Genomic DNA, 17,649 nt, shown 5'->3' with positions numbered 1-17,649 from the left:
TACTCAGAAGCCTAAACTTTCATACGCATACTTTCTAAACCACTTTTTTTTTTTCTTTTTCATTTATGAGGTGAGGCAAAAAAAAAAATCATTGTTTTACTCATACTGATTTTAACCTTCAACATTGTTCACGCTTGATCCTACTAAGACAATGTCTTTCAGAATCAGGTTCACATGTAATCCAGGGATTTTTCCCACCTCTTGCTTATCTTACCCCTCTTCCTTTATAAGGTCTACAAGGTGAAGGTTGTTTCTCATTAAAGCAATATTTTGTATTGCCTTCAGTCATTATGCTGGAAAACACTCTCTATACCAAGTAATGTAAATGGGTTTGTATCTATACTGTTTGATTCAAGTCCTTTGGGCCAAGGATCCACATCCATTCCAGCAGGACATAATGGCAGCAGAGCACTGTGATTCAAGGACTGCCTCATCGTCCCCTGCACCCCAACAATATGGGCCTTCCATTCAGAGAAGGCGGCTGTGACCTACTCCTAATCCCTGCTCCTGATCTCTAATTTGGGAATACAAGGCTTCCTGGGACATCCTTGGAGAACCACAGTGGTCTGAGCCTACCCAGGTCACTTTCCTACTGTATGCAGAGTTTGAATCCTTATGCATGCTATCCTACCAGTGTTAGGGAGCAGCATGAAGGGGCTTGCTCCACAAGGAGAGACAAACCTGAAGCTGAGGACAACACCAAGGCAGGGAGGGGAGCAGTCTTACTGACAAGAACCAAGTACCTGAACAAGGAAAGCAGATCAGGTCTGGTGACTGTAGCCATGGCTGGACATAGTCCAGTGATTACCAAACAAGTCTGTAGTGCCGAGAGAGGTCTGGGACCAGGACAGAGAGCCAAGTCTGTGGGTCAGGGTCAGAATCAGGGAGGTATGCACAACCATTCCTGCAGCATGACTCAGGCACAGAACCAGGATGACAGCCTGAGCTTAAGTCCTGGTCCCAGGAAAAGTGGGGAAAGACTCCCCAAAGAGGCTTCTCATAGCTCTTCTCAAGGCCTCCACCGCTTCAGAGCTGGCCCTGAGTCCAGGCAGCCAGATTCTCAGGATGGGGGAGGATGCATGCTGGTAGTTCCCAGCTGTCCTGGTAATTAACTGATTTAGTCCATTTTGGAGTGTGAACGCATTTTATATTAACCCAGAGATTAGGAAGCTGAGTGTTGTTGCATTCTGTATGTATGTATATCCTGCAGAATAGGACAACCTCAATATTGCTTCAATACCCTCTACCAGAGCAGTAAGGAATTAGTAATCTCCTCTTGGAGATTTGAGATAGACTTTAATTTATGTTTTAACATATTCAATTGTTTATTTCTTTATTTATATTTAATAATCTGAACTGGGAGGCTTTAAGTGATTTCACAAACAATAGATTAATCTTGGTAAGTCCCTGGTGAGATTTTGTTAAGCTTATAATAGAAGAAAATCAAAATATGGAGCTAGGAGACAGTTGCCTGTACTAATTTATCAGCTTCCTAAAGTCTGGAATTACAGGTAATTTTCAAACAACTTTAAGATTTTTTCCAATTCCACTCAGGTAAACTTTACACCTATGGTATTACTAAAACTTTTAATAGTATGAAAAGTGTTTATGAGATACATATATCATTCATTTACATACATTAATGGACTTTCATTAAAAAGTAGTATTTAACATACAGCAAGTGGGTGTATATATATATATGTATATCAGCAGAAAATTAAAACCATATATAGCAACTGTTAGAAGCATACTTATATGTACACATTTAATATTGTTATTTTAGTGTTATGTTTAATGTTATTAAAGCATAATGCATGGTTTTGATATTCATTTCATGTGTATTTTAAGATTTTATTGAGTCTAATTTTCCAAACACAGCAAACAGTTTATGTCAAATACCTCATTATCCATTTGTAAAAACAAGTCTCTTATAAATGTAGTAATTGGATAAGAAGATATAAAATACAAGTTTGAAAACTAGTTATAAAGAGAATGGTTTGCAATACATTAACTATAATCTGCCAAGGAAATGTATTTTTTTTCTACCTCTTCTAATTTATGAGAGTCTCCCTATTTTCTTACAAGATCATTCACAGTTTTTAAAGGAAAGAATCCTATTCTTTGAGCAACAGCAAGCATGCCATAGAAAAGCCATAGAAATCACAGACAGAAACGTTGGTTGGATGAGATGTTTGGAGGTCCATTAGTCCAGGCTGCTGCCTGATGCAGCCCTTCTGCCAACGTTGTATCAGGTCAGACATGGCTCTGTCTAGCTTTTCTTAGTCCTTGAGTTTCTCCAACTCCCTCTGAACTGAAGCTTGACTAGCTGTTGTGTCAGACATTTCAACTAGGCTAGTGTCATCTGCAAATCTGTTTTGATGAATGAATTAAGCATTATGTGCCTTTGGTTATTTTGATACCAGATGTCATTTGGATATCAAGCCATTGATTACAACATTTTGAGCCTGGCAGTCCAGCCAGTTCTCAGCCCGTCTAACAGTTGAATCATCCAGCTCATATGTCTTCAGGTTCCCAGTGAGAACCCTGTAGGAGATGATGTCAAAAGTCTTACTAAAGGAAAGTATATTACATCCAACAAAGGTCAATAAATGCCAGCAGAGAAGTAAAAAGTAGCTGCAGTTGCCCAGTGCATTGTGCTGGTTTTGGCTGGGATAGAGTTAATTTTCTTCACAGTAGCTAGTATGGGGCTATGCTTTGGATTTGTGCTGAAAACAGTGTTGATAACTCAGGGATGTTTTCGTTACTGCTGAGCAGTGCTTACACAGAGCCAAGGCCTTTTCTGGTTCTCACCCCACCCCACCAGCAAGGAGGCTGGGGGTGCACAAGGGGTTTGGAGGGGGCACAGCTGGGACAGCTGACCCCAACTGACCAAAAGGATATTCCAGAAATATGACATCGTGCTCAGCATATAAAGCTGGGGGGAGAAGAAGGAAGGAGGGGATGTTCGGAGTGGTGGCATTTGTCTTTCCAAGTCACTGTTACATGTCATGGAGCCCTGCTTTCCTGGAGATGGCTGAACACCTGCCTGCCGATGGGAAGTGGTGAATGAATTCCTTGTTTTGCTTTGCTTGCATGCATGGCTTTTGCTTTACCTATTAAAATGTTGTTATCTCAGCCCACGAGTTTTCTCACTTTTACCCTTCTGATTGTCTCCCCCATCCCACTGTGAGGGTGAGTGAGTGGCTGCGTGGTGCTTAGTTGCTGGCTGAGGCTAAATCATGACGTGCATATAGTCATATTTTACTGTGTTACTCTGGTATGTGTCAAGCCATTCCTTACTATTTGTAAACAAAAAAAGGTAGTGCCTAGAATTGAAACAAATGCATGAGCAAATGAACTCTCCACAAGCCAACTGCACATGGCAAAGAAATCAAATAATGCTATCTCAACATCTTTGGGATAATAACCTGAAAAGACAACAAACCCCATGTCTGATACAGAATATACAGAACTCTATTGTCTAGATTAAGCTCAAAACATGTTTCTTCTCATTTTTTTCTCATTTCTTTCATGAAGAAGCAGATTTGGAGCATGTTCTAGAAGTCTACAACCTTGGACTGAGGAGGAGAAACAGAATGAAGAGCCTTCTGTTCTTCTGAACATCCAGTCACCAGCATCATATAAAACAAACTTAGGAATGTATCTTGTTTATCTTAGTCAAGCTGTCAAGCTAAAGCTTGATGAGAGATGATCTGCAAGACATTCAGTTTCTTGCCTATAAAGATTCAACAAGATCAACTGTTTCATTAACAGAATTACTTTCCATGTGCCTGTTTCTTCCTGTGTTTTATTGGTTCTGTGCAGAAACAGTATTATTTTGGATATCTAGAACAGGTAGAATATACTTTTGTACTGTGTGCACAGTTCTGCAGGATAACAGATGGGCAGGTATACCAACAATGAAAGCATTTAAAGTTCGTGCCATAGACTAATCTTATTTGACTAAAATAATCATTCAGCCAACAGTGATACAGTGTACCTATCAATAAAGATTGGGTAATTGCATATATTCAAATTAAAGATGCTTGTTTAATCTGGCCATTTTAAATTTAATTTCAAGCAGATAATAATCTTGTAAAATAAATAATTTACTGATGGCACTACGTCACAATTTCTCTTTGAGGATGTACACACATATTAGAAACATCCCTTAATTTTACATTTTAAGATTGCTAAAAGGAAAGTATTCTATCAGTACAGAAATTGACCCTTTGACAGATGTTTTTGTAGATGTACACAAAGGCATTAGCTAAACAGTACATGATATGCTGTTCTCTTGAGGAGGGCATTGCATTAAAAATTCTTCCTTTTGTATATTTCCAGTTTCTAGACTTTCGCATTTTTTAATCCAGAAATAGGAACTAAAACTCAAGTGAGTCAAAAAACATCTACTCTGCAACTACTTCAAAAATGCCTGTTTTAAGCCTGTGGATGAGCTCTGGAGGCTTCTTTACTGAATGCAAAATTATGCTATAGTTTAAATGAAGCAGTTCACTTTTAGCCACATACACAAATATGTAATTTGACAAAACTGTACCTTTTACAATTCTTACTATTCTTTTACAATATTCTCCAAGTTTTCCAAATGAACAAAGTGTACAGATCGACTTTTCATCAAAATAGATAGGGATACACTCAGTATCTGTCACTTTGCAGAGCAGCTGCATGGAAGAACTCTTTAAAGATCTCTTGCTTGGCCCTTTATGTTTGGGAGTAAATCAGCTGAGAAAAACTCAATAGTAGTTTAAGGGATTCAAGAGCGAGTTTTTCTTTCTTTCTCCTTTCTTTCTCCTTTCTTTCTCCTTTCTTTCTCCTTTCTTTCTCCTTTCTTTCTCCTTTCTTTCTCCCTCCCCTTCCCTATTCTAAGCCAAAACTGTCATCAGCTTCAATTACACTATGATACAGAGTTCTAAAAGCCTCGATGCAGAAAAATGCCAAAGATTTTTCCTTAGCGTATCAAACCACAGTACAGGCAGCTCCATAAGATGTAATCATGTGTGTAACTTTAACCATGTAACTGATTTCACTGATTCTAACACTTCATAGTCATTTCAGTTGTCTCCATGAATACTCAGGTGATGAAAGACATTTCTCTACATACTTTGCTGGACTAATGACCATTTTATTCCTTGAAGTCAGTGGGAGGAGTCTGGAATGTGTTGCCTTTTGGATACTCTCTATGGTTATACTCCTTATGGCCATCATACTTCCTAGTTAATGAATTCTGGTTTTGTAAAACATAGCAATATTTACAATGCATTTTTCTTTCATAAATGAAGTCATTGAGAATCTCAGAGCAAAAATAAACTTTGTTTAGAAATGTATCAGGGAGCGAAGAAAACATAAGAAAAATTAAGCAGAGGAGCTAAAAATTTAGATTTTACCAGATAAAGTAATATGGGATTCAAATCTACAGGAGATCAAGAACTCCTCACATCTTAACTGGCAGTGACCTAATGTCGCCAATGTACTTATAAGTACATCTCTTTTACTATCTCTGTGAAGCAGTGTTTTTTGCACATTTTGATTTTTTTTCTCTAATTTTGCTGGTCTTACTATTTCTGGAAAACAAGAAGCAAACCAAAGAGTTTATCAAACAATTTCTTGAAGATTAAATCTTTCCATTATAAAAGAGGAAATTTAATGCCTTTATTTTTGAGGATATATATTGATAATAATTTAGTGAACTGATCCTTGCTCTCAGATTACTGCATCAACCTGCTTTTGCTAGTCTTTGGGTGTGAGATCATTGCAAAGAGGAATATCACCTAAGCAACCCTATAATGCTAAAAAGCTTATAGCTGAAATGTGTAGAAGAAAACAGATGGGGCAGTATCTGGAAATTTTATTTGTTAGATATCGTCCATCTGTTTCTCTCCCTGTCTATAAGTTTTGCAGTAATATCCATTTTTAGGAAGGCAAGTCAATATAATTCTACAGAATTGGTTTAATCTTCTGTTTTATTATTATTATTTAATTTTTATTTTTTACAATTCATTAACGGCTGGCAGGGCAACATAAAACCCACACTGATGATTCAGCTAAACAATCCTCATCTCCATTCCATGAGAGGCAAAGTTATAGTTCAGGGCAAAATTAGTAGATGTTAACTCTTCTTATTAATCGGTTTTAACAATTTTGGCAGTTTCTCACATGCAACAGACCTCCTAAATAAATGAATGATAGAGACTATTTTTAAATGCATTCTAAAACTGAAAGGATTATGTGTCATTTCAGAGTAAGTTCTAGTTTTTTTTTTTTAATGAGTAGCTATTAAAATCAGTAAGTATTTTTTGGCAGCAATCCGATTCTCTGAAAATAGAGCCACAAAATGCTTTGCAACAGGTATATTATTTATGGAGAGTATATAAAGGCTTTGGTTGTAAAAATTAATTATGGACTGAGCAACTCTATTTGCTTTCTGCTTCATATTCTTAGCTAAATGTCGTTGCCATTGCTCTCCAAATTGTTTCTTTCTCACAGGACCAAGATTAAAACAAAAGCCACTTAAAATAGCAGCATAGTCAGAAAGGACAATGGCTTAAAAGGAAGTTATTAGAAGTCAAGACAAGAAATGAGTGGAGCTTACAAATGGCACACAGAATCCAGTATCAGGCAAGACCATGACTCCTATCTGTTCCTTATGCATAAGTACCAATAGCGAGGTATTAACAGATGAGCATTTATTTTTGTAAGAGTTAATAAAAAATAATGGCAGTAGGTGAGTTGGGTGCATGAGATTCATAGTCTGACTAATTACAGGGGTGGTGAGCAAGGCAAAATGGAGGGTTTGAAACAAAATGAGCTCCATTCTGAAATGAGCTCCATCCTGATGCCATTTGTAGCTCATCAAACTGTAACAACTCTGCTCTTGACTCCAGCCTCTTCAGGATGCAGTGACTGCTATTGTCATCCTTCTCTTCATAGGCTTTCCTGTCAAATTATCATATTTACCCTCTTTTTATGACCTAGGCCCAGGTCTATCCTATTCTCCTGTCTATCCTGTTCTTTTAATTATTTTTCCTTTCTTTCCCCCTTAAATTTTACAGGATTACTTCCTGACCTGCAGTTATCTACATCTGCTAGCACATCAGCCTTTAAACTGACAATACTCAGTAACCTCGGCAACAGAGGGCCTCTCAACAATGGCTTTCTATCAGTGTTAGATTCTTCCTTTTCTTCATGTCTCCTTTGTCTGTTTTGATCTTGAATTCTGTTCCCTGGTTTGATTTTGATTCCTAGTCACATATCTCATTTCTTTATCCATTGTCTTTCTTTATCTTGTCTTTTGCCAGCCCCTTCCCTAATATCTACTTTGGATGAACACAACCCTGGCATGAGGACATGTCCGGTTCCTCCTGACTGGGGTCCAAATCACAGATCATGTCTCACCTTGCCCCTAAAATGGGTTAATTCTTTGATTGTTGTGATTCACACATTTCAACTCATTCCAAGTGCTGTATCTGATTCTTCTCTCTATCCCTTAAACCTCTTTTTCATGTTTGTTTGCTTTATCCTCTGATTACAGTCCTCTTAAGAACATAGGACAGGGTTGCACAGGTCATCAAATCCATTCCTCCTGCCTTTTGCAGGCAAGTGATGGAACTTCCTTCATAAATCTGCCAAGCCCTACTTTAAAATCTATTTTCTCCCTCTGCACTCCTAACAGAAGGCCGTTTCCACACCTAATAATTAGAAACCATCTTCCAGTTCTCCAGCCTATACTGATTTGTATCTTGCTTATGCTCATTTCCTTTTGTGACAATTCCATCCATTAACATCCCTGATATGCTTAGCAGTGTCTCACATCTTATTTTCCTAGGTTAAACAAATCAAACCTTTCTAATCTATGTGTCTCAGATAAGGTCTCCATTCCCCGGAGGCCTCTGCTCTGTTTAAGTCTGAATTAATTCTTGAACATGGGTGATCATAATTCCCTGTGATATCCTAGGTGGGATGCAGTATTAATTTTCATACCTTTACTGGAAATATTTTATCTGATCCTAGGCACTACTCGCTTACTTCATAGCTGCATCACTCTGGTGACTCCAAAATGCTGTGTGACCGACTGACTTCCACCCAGGAGTTTCAGGTTATATTCTCTATTGTTAATTCTCACAAGAAACTGTTACTGTTAGTCCTTATGTGCATGACCCTGAATTTTGTAGTATTTAGTATCTTCTAATTTTCTATACTTCAGTCACTGAGAATAAAAATTGCATAAATTCACAATGTATGTATGTATGCATAAATGTATAAATTTATGACATATACATTGGTCTTCCCCAATCTTACTTTATCTGCAAAACTCATTAAAAAAACCCTCTCATTTTTATGCAAAGGTCTTGAAAATATTAAGTGATATTGGTTCCCAGATGAGTCCTTACCTGATTCTACTCACATCCTTCTTTCAGCCCAGCAGTTCTCACCTCAGTACACGCTATCATTATTGCCTGTTTAGCCAGTGCTATAGCTAAAAAGCTTCATATCTATCTCCATTTTGTCCAGCTTGTCCATGGCCCTCGTGTGCACCTACAGGCTCTGCAGCCTCTTCTCCCCACTCCTATGGGTTTGGCTGCCTGTGCTCAAGACCACCTCTGACCTGGCACAGCCATGTAACATTGTCAGGCAGTGGTGACACATTTGATGTGCGAGGAAGAGCTTGGAGAAGAAACCTTGTTGGTGCCTCCCTGCACTTAAGGAGTGGGTGCTGCATTTAAGCTCAAGCCCTTGCCCTCAGTCTCTGCCTGCACTACATTGCAGCTATGCCTGCGCCTCGCTTTGCACCTCACTGACCCAGACCCTGATTTGCAGACTTGACTTCCCGGCTTGACCTCAGATTTGTCTCCGCAGTATGAACCTCTCTGGAGATCTGGACTCTTGATTGATCCTGGTTATTATCCCCAGACCTGCTCTTCCTGCATTCGGGTACTGTGGGATCGAGCCCTGTAGGTGAGGACACTGCCCCGACTACGTTGGTGTTGTCTTCATCTTCCAACTTCCTTCCCCTTTCGGAGCAGCCCCCTCTTGCTGCTTCTTGAAACAGCTCAGCATTTTATAGTATGAAATTATTTCCTGTGGTTCAGATGTGAAAGATGTTGTTGATTTAATCAGTCAGTAGGTTATCCTGGCACATCTTGCCTCTCTGTGTCCCCAAACTATTAAAGTTTATAGCTCTGGTGTACAGTTACAGACGTCAGTGTTGGCTCTGACTGGTGATTAGGTACCTGGTATGACAACAGTGCAGCTGAACTGAAACTAGGCTGAGTTCTTACAACACCATCTCACATTAAAGACCACACAGGCTCAACGGCAGGAAAAGTTGATTCGAAGAAAAGGGCAGGTAAATAACGTATGCTGGGTTTAATATTGGTGTAATACTGATATGTGGGGAAGTAGGGACCCCTACAACCAATCTGCTGTTGATCTTAATTCACAAGTCATGGAGGTATTTTGCAGATGCCTAAAAAGAGGAAGACATACTGGGACAGGCACTGAAAAAGTACTAGCATTTGGTTTTGAGACTAACAGCAACCTGAGAAGCTGGAAAGGCAAGAAAGGCTGGTACACAGAAAAAACCAGCACTGACGAGTGAATTTGACTCATCTTTGGATAGAAATAAAAAGGTTGTTAAGATAGTTTTGAACATACGGTCAAAACTATAACCCGTTTCAGCCCTGGTACGTGATGAATCCATATCTGAGCCTACTACCTAAGATTTGATGAGGCCTTCTTTACATAAAGCAGCAGAGGATCCCACCTTCAGGTCTCGCTTTCAGTTTCTACAGTCTGCTTCTGGAGTATGACTTCAAATTCATCTGTAGCGCTTGCAGCTCTCGGAGCCCTGGAAAGAATTTCTCCAGCTGGGGGAGTATGCAACTCATGCGAGTATGGCTTTTACGCAGCAGCTGCCACTACGCTTCACCTAATTCAGCCAATAAATGTGTTTTTAGAATCAAACCGGTGTAGATGTAGTCAAATCCCTACCTATAAAACTGGCACTGAATTCTCCAAGTTACAGGCATATACTTGGGGTGAAGCGGTTTTGCTTTGTTTGGTGTACTTAACAATTCACTAGCTTACGCCTCCTGCATGTATGCACAATTCCTCACAGTCAAAATTTTTGCATGAAGGGAATTGCAGAGGGAGAAGCAGCTGGGAGAAATTAGCGACTGTTGCTTCTTGTATGGAAACACTTTATGGACTAAACAGTGATAGTGACAAAACTGTGTGTAAGTGTCATAAATACTGTCTCCCTCTCGGTCCCCCACAGCTCACTGACTATGTGTACTTCCACAACAAAGCAAAGAGTTGACAAGATGAAAACCATCAAGATGAACCTTGAACTTGGGTTTCCCAGCAAGAAGTGCACTACATCATCTCTTGGCAAGAGGACTGGAGTATTTTCCGTTGACTTATGAGTGACAAATGGCTGAGGCGTACAAGAGCATTATTGTTGCCGCCCTGTACTGGGGGAGCAGTTTCGAGGCGGCCGCGGAAGCAATGGGCATCTGGTAAGAGGAATCCCAGCAGCCGAGCCCAGGCCATCTGGGGTGAAACCTCAGAAGTGAGCAGTCACTGCGAAGAGAAAGACCGAGTCCACTCAGGGCGGGATGACAGTGAGAGAAACAAGCAGGCTATGTTGCTGGATGTAACAGTCTATTATACGCAAAATGCCGCCTTCCTTGAATTTGGGGCTGGAGTAACAAACAAATTTACCAACAGAAAAATGCAGTGGTTTGAGAGCTAAAATAGACAATGTATCAAACTCAGGCTTGTGCGTACTTACCCCTAGCCTTGCTCAAGGTTGACTTCAGCAAGTCAGGATGAGTTTGTGCGCATACATACTGAAGCACTTATGTTGGGAAACACACTTAATTGCTTAATCTCTTCGTGAAATACAAAGAATGTTCAGTTTGCAGCAGGGTGTTACAAGATCTGGGAAGGTGCAGGGGTGACCCCGCAAGTCGGAAACGGGCTGCCAGCACAATCTGATTTTTGTGCCTTTGTGCAGATACACTGTAAGTTCAGCCCAGCTCTCTGACAGTCTATTCTGTACTTTTTCAGTATGCTTATATGCAGGTTGGAAGCCTTGCTGTTCACTTCCTCCCATTACCAAAATCGCTTTTATTGACTTTTTTAAAGTAATTTTTTTTTTCTTTAGGAAAACTATGCAATAGATTTTAATCGGCATTTTATTTTAATGCAACGTTATTTCTTCCTCTCCGCAGTAACATGGATTTTCTCCAGTCATACGCAGCTAGCGCTGACATACTACTCCCAGACACAGCAGGAAAAATGCATTCGGCTTGTTTGCAATTCTAGCGTTCGGAATGCCTACCCGGAAGGCTCCCCCCCCCGCAGTACAGGCTTTTTGTCTCTCTCTCTCTCTCGGATAACCTGATGAACGTCCCGTTTTCAGACGGTCAAGACAATTTCCAGGGAGGCTGCGCGTAGTCTTCCGATCCCCGGACGCCGGCCCTGCTGCCGGCGCCCCGGCGGCCGCGGCCGTTCGGAGGGCACGTGCCGCCCGCCTCGTGCGGCGGGCGCCCAGAGGCGGGCGTTTACCTCTCCCGGCCCTACCTGGCCGCCCCCGAAACCCGGGCCCCGGCGGCCTCCCGGTGCGCGCCCGGCCGCCGCGAGCGCCGCGGGGAGCCTGCGGCAGCCTCTGTCCCCTCCTTCCGCCGTGGCTCCCGGCTTCACCGCCCCTGGGGGCCCAGCGGCCCCTCTCGCTCTGCCGCCTCGGCGGCCCTCGGGGACGGGGCCCGGCGCGGCGGGGGGGGGAGCGGCGGGGCGGGGCAGGGGTGTGTCCTGCTCCCTGCCCGGGGCAGCGGGGTCTTCTCTCCTCTCTGGGGCGGCGGCGGCTCACTCTCCTGGCTGGCCCCGGGCCGTACGAGCCAGCAGCTCGGCTGCTGAGGAGCCATGGCACGGGAAGGTTTGCCGCTCCTCTTGCTGCTGGCGGCGCTCGGCAGCCGAGGCCAGCCGCCGCCGCCGCCGCCACAGAGAGGTACGGGGAGCGGGGAGCCCGTGCCTCGCTCGCCCCGGCCGGGGCCGCGGAGGACGTGGAGGGGGAGGCGGCCCCGCCACCGGCTCCGGAGCCCTTGTGGTGACGGGAGGGTCGGGGGGACAGGCGCCGCGCGTGGCAAGTAACCCCCAGCCTCCAGAGGGGACTCGGCGGCGGGACGCTGCCGGGGCACCGCCGCTGGTCCCCCGGCCGGGCCGAGGAGGGCGGCCGTGGCGCCGGGAGCGCAGCCCGCGGTGGGGGCCGCGGCCTCCCGCCTCGCCGAGGTGCGGCGGGGAACCGGGCGGGGAGCTGCACCGCGGCCCCGTTACTCCCTGTCTGCCGCTCGCCCTTCCCCGTTAACTCTCGCACGCAGGCTTTGATTTAAGAGGCAAAGTCGCGGTTCAGAGCGTGGCAGGTGAGCTGCGCTGTGACTGAGCACGGAGGGGCGAATCGCGCCTACTGTTATTAGAGTCTAGGGACGACAGGACGACGTGTCCTGGTCCCCGAAGCGGCCTTACGTAGTCTTCACAGGCTGATCTGTTGGCAGCCCTCTCTCTCCCCGTGTTGTGCCCGTCTGTTGGCATCTCTGTGGTTAGGGGAAGCTTGGTAGGCTGTATTGAAACAAGTGCGGGCTGCTCGGGCTGCTTTTACCTAAGGTGACAGTTTGATGCGCTTACCCCGTAACAAAGCTTTTCTCGGTGTTAAAAACTAGCCACGACTGGAGTGGGAACAGAATCAGTCGTACCCTGCACGAGTAGTCAAGGTCTTACACGTGCAATCACCTTCCATTGTGCAGTGTTTAGGTGTGTTGACAGTAAGGGGTTTTTTGTTTGTTTGCTTTTTCAATTAGTGTTATGTGGAAGGATCAAAAAGGGGGATGTGTAGGTATGGGAGAAACAAACTTTATTAAATTTATCAGCTCTCAGAGGAAATCCTTAAAACCATTCTTCAGCTCACAGTATTCCTTCTGGTGCCTGCATTTGCTGCTCTTTACATTTTTGGCCTTGCCAAAAAGAATTCAGTAAGGAGATACCATGGGTGTGTTAAAATAAAATTAAAGCCTCTGGAATAACAGCTAGCTTCTGTTTGACCTTGATGTCACACTATAGGCTGAACACTTTGGATTAGGAATTTTTAGGGTTTAGGGTTTACTTTGGAAAACATGATGCGCTGTCATTTTGTGAAAAAAGTGTCTCAAGCAGCTGACTTCTTAATACTAATTTTACTGTGTGAGGATGAACGACAGTTGATCAAGTATCTCTGTAGATAAAAACGCATCCAGAATTAGACTGTGTTTAGATGATGACTTATTGGTAAACATTGAAGACTGAGATTTTTAAAAGTAGACAATTTAAGGTATAGTACACCATGCATTTTCCTCTTGCTTTTTTTTTTTCTTTTTCTTTTTTCCCCTGCCAGCTAATTAATTTGTGAGCTAGAAAAATACTGGTTTGGCATTTCTTTTAATAAGCTCTCTCTCTCTCTCTCACACACACACACACACACAGAGACACTTTTGGAGAATGTCCGTTTCTTTATGCAGTATCTTGGTTTTTTTAACCTCTGCAGTGAAGGGATATGATCATTATTTTCCTTTTAAATTAGAAGTGGGTGTCTTGGGCGTTCATCTGCTGCATCGCTGGTGTTATGTTATAACGGAGTTCTGGTAATTCAGTGAGGCACACTAGGACTTTTAATTAAATGTTAATAATGTGATGATGGGACCTTCTAAACCTCACACTTGAATTCAAGTGCTGGCCTGCCAAATTTTTAAGCCATTTACTCTCTTCTAAATTTCTTTCTAAGATCTGTTACAGCTGCTAGGAGGTGCTAGCACTATGTAGATATCACTGTGTTGCCCTGGCAAAGAGGTAATGAACTCCACTCTGATGCAAAAAGTTTGAAAGTCTGACTTCACTGAAGTCCTGGGGGATTTTTAACATATACAAGAATGTTACTAGACCCATGGTTTATACCTTAGACTTAAAACTTTTGTTTTTTCACTTAATAGTTATTTGGTAATAACCATAATGTTGGATGGTAAGTATTGCTCTCTAATTGTTAGCACCAGTTGGATGTCTGTGGAGAAAATTATGTAACAGAGCTGTAATGCTTTGAAAAACAGTATTTGAGACATCACAATGAATTCCCATGTTGTTTTTTAGAACAGAACAGTTCAAGAACATTTTGCACCTCAAAGATGAGAACAGTCTGTAATTCTGTTCGTTTTGTTGTGGTTTTTTTTTATTATTTTTATTTTTAAGTTGGTAGAAGATTTACTGTGGTCAGAAACCTGGAGTTAATTTAATTTTTTTTTTTTCAGCTACACATGTTGTTTGTTCTTCTGTTGTTTGAGCACTAAGTAGTCATGTAGAATTTCTCATAAAATGGAAGAATCAGAACCAGAAAGGCATATGCATTCTATAACTGTTTCTTAATGGTATGCAAAACTTGCAGTTAAGGCAAACTTACTGAAGTGCTATATAATGTTCCTTTTGAATCTTGAACCTTGGTTCATCCTCTTTCCTGTGGAATGTGAGAGCAACAAAATAGTAGTAGTTTAGAAAGGAATAAAAAACTTGCTTTTGATCTTGAAGACTTCATCCTTTTATTAAAAGTTGTAAGTATCGATCATGGGAGAGTACTGAAGCTATGTATCTGTGAAAGGTGTGAGTAGTAGGGACAGGGCTAAGGAACATACACTGCACAGTAACCTGATCTGTGGTGTCAGCTGCTGACATCAGTGGAGATAACTCATGGAGTACGGGTGTTTCTTAGCATCTCACAAATTAGAAGTGTAAGTTGACTCCAAGAGGTGAAGTATATAGGGTGCTTATAAAGTCAAAGTGAAATTTCTCACTCGAAAGAGAAATGAGGGGTGAATGTCAACCTAGTGTTAGCAGAATATGACTGGTGGCAGTCTTTTAGGCAATGGATGGTGGCATGTTGGTCAGTACTTTTAAGTCTGTCTGTAGATGTAGGTTTTTTAAATGAGTTTTCAGAGTTCAAAACTGTTATCTTTGTGTTATCTCATGGAAATAAGGAGTTACAGGATTCCTTCCCGCATACATACATATATGCGTATTGTACTCTGAAAAGTCAAGAGAGAAGGATAATGGGACATAATTTTAATATTTCACATATTAAGATTGAAGAATGTTGCGTGGACTTAGGTTCTTTATTTCTGGAGAAAAAAAAAACAGATGTTTTTTAATCTGTTATTAATCTGTTATTAATTTTTTAAATTAATTTTTAATCTATTAAAGCAAAAGTCAAGTCTCCTATTTCTTTATAGGGACCTCTTTAGAGTAAGGTCAGTCTTCAAAAATGACCAACCCCCCCCAGGTGTAATCTTGCTATAGAGAGCATTTGCATCATGGCTGATGGCATTTAACCATTCAAAACATTCTGCTGACTTTATTTGGAGAATGGTGCTTGTAAATTATTTAGTTGGTATTGGAAAGAATAATGTTGGTAAATTTGCATTCTACTTTCCTGCGAGAACAAGGCTTAGTGATTGCTCTGTTTATCAGCTTGTTCTCACCTAAATAAATTTTGAAGCTGTTGTCCAATATCAACTAAATGTGAAAGCAATGTAGAAATCTTTAAGATAATCACTGAAAATCAATGGCTGTTTGGGAGAGAGTGCCAAAGTACTTTCTCTTCTGTGAGAGGAAAGGTAGAATTTAGCCATTATCTAATCCATTCAGTCTGGTTGGTCAACATATATAGGGCTCTAGCTTCAAGAATGTGAAGGAAAATATGTCTGTTATGGAGGGCAGGTGTATTACAATATGTAAAATTCTGTGTATAATTTAAAAAAAAAGAGTTCCTTAATCCAAAATCAGGATTTTGTAACAGGTAACAAGCCTTGGTCACTCAAGGTGTACTGCAGTATAGTATGTTCTATGTATACCCTTTTTACATTAATTCTATCTGCTACTAAATGTTTTCGCAGATAAACTTTTGGTGATCTGGAAATTAGGATTTTTGTTTGTTTGTTTTAAATGTATTTATACAAGACCGATATTGATCAGTTCTAGAAACTCTCTTAGGAGTATTTAGTGCTGCCTGATCAGTAGGGATTAAGCAGCCCCAAAATTTTGGGAGATGCTGATCTCAAAAATATGTTGCGATGGCTGCTAACTTTTTACTTCAAAGTTGTTGTCCATATTATTTTCTTACAGTTTAATAACTGGTTGAGAAAGTGAAAGCAGAGGGTATTAATATGTGTTTCAGGTTTAGAATGTGAGAAAGTAAAACAAAGTAATTAAGGGCCAATGTAAGGTATTAGAAATAGGTAGAATTGCCCAGACTGACTGCAGACATGAATTTGTGTGTTTTTTGTGTACATGCTTTAACTTGAAATAACCACAGCCACACTGAATGAGGTAGGTCCTGTGCAAGAATGTGTGAATTTCTCCAAGCAAAAAATAAAAACATAAGATGCACTTTATGTTTAAACTCCTTATTATTAATTTTTTCTCCTACAAGTTTTTTACAAGAGTCTTTCTTATTAGGCTTGAAATAATAAAGTCAGAACAGTGGTTCTTTAACCTGTTCCAAAAATCCGCTTTAAAAAAATACAGCAAACAATCATTTTTAATTAATTCAGGCTGGAGGAAGGAATCCACCCACACATGTTCTAATTCTTATCCAGCTACTTGGACTGACAGTTTTTTGAGATTATAGTATTTTGGAATAAGAGGCAGCATGGATTCCTGGTGCAGGGTTGCCCCACGCCCCCTTTTTTTCTCCTGAAGTCCAGACTCCTTACACTTGTAGGTCAGGAATGGTGATAGGACACAAATACATGCAAATGTGAACCAGTGTGCATACCTGATTATCTCATTTTCTTTCCCAAATGTTTTCTTAGATAATAAGCCGTTAATTACTGGATGTTTTTCTCCTGAATGAGCGTTCTGTCTACAATATCTTGAGAGCTTATATGTCACACGCTAACAACTCAGGCCACACTAACAGTAATACAGACCAAGTCTTGCTTGTAGAAGTAAAATACACCAAAATATATCATGTTTGCTAAACTTTATATTGACTCCATCCATGTCTTTGAAACAAGAAGAGGAATTCTTTGGTGTTTGCCAGTAAAACTAGTTCATGAGCTGGCTCATGCTGATGACTACATGTTATTTATTCTCTTGTACCAGCTACTGTAGTTGATAGTCGATTCCTAGTTCCTGCTTTTCCACAGACTTGATGTTCTCCTCAATCTGAAAATGTAGATAAGAGAGGTACTAAAGAAAATGGCAGGCAATGGTGTTGGACCACTTCTGTACCATGGATAAGGTAGAGATTTGACCTTTCTTCTTTTTAATTTTTTTTTAATGATTTATTTTTATTAGAAAAATGATAAGATTTCCAGAAAAAGGAACTTGAATTTGTGTGATTTTTGTTCTGAGAAGTAACAGAGAGATCTCAGGATTCTTGCAAAACTCAAAACAAATAACTGTTACTACCCTCAATTTTTTCAGTAGTTCAGTCTCCATTAGTTATACCTTACTATCACAAGGATTTTCCTAGGACTCTGCTTCCTGCCAGATTCCTCTAGCAGACATTATCTTTGAATCAGACCTTGTAATAACATTAGGCTGCAAAGCAGCTGT

The 17,649-nt window shown here is 41.0% G+C and overlaps 1 protein-coding gene across 1 annotated transcript; it reads right to left on the bottom strand.

The window, feature by feature from the left end:
- Positions 1-11,281: 11,281 nt before the first annotated feature.
- On the bottom strand, positions 11,282-12,609 carry LOC104836432 (collagen alpha-1(I) chain-like). The gene is made up of 2 exons (XM_010575040.1): positions 12,486-12,609; positions 11,282-12,399 (listed from the first exon to the last, which is right to left on the bottom strand). Exons 1-2 carry the CDS (start codon positions 12,607-12,609, stop codon positions 11,282-11,284), a joined length of 1,242 nt encoding a protein of 413 aa, XP_010573342.1.
- Positions 12,610-17,649: the final 5,040 nt, after the last annotated feature.

Source organism: Haliaeetus leucocephalus, unplaced genomic scaffold (genome assembly GCF_000737465.1).
Source record: "Haliaeetus leucocephalus isolate CR32 unplaced genomic scaffold, Haliaeetus_leucocephalus-4.0 Scaffold450, whole genome shotgun sequence".
Taxonomy (NCBI): Eukaryota; Metazoa; Chordata; class Aves; order Accipitriformes; family Accipitridae; genus Haliaeetus; species Haliaeetus leucocephalus.
The sequence above is the reverse complement of the archived record's forward strand: the minus strand, read 5'-3'. Positions and strand labels throughout refer to the sequence as shown.

Bases quoted from the DNA above. Each gene is read 5' to 3' on its own strand.
- LOC104836432 (XM_010575040.1), bottom strand. From the start codon at position 12,609: ATGCCAACAGACGGGCACAACACGGGGAGAGAGAGGGCTGCCAACAGA. The intron at 12,400-12,485 runs GTAGGCGCGATT...CTTAAATCAAAG, and splicing joins GTCCCTAGACTCTAATAACA to CCTGCGTGCGAGAGTTAACG.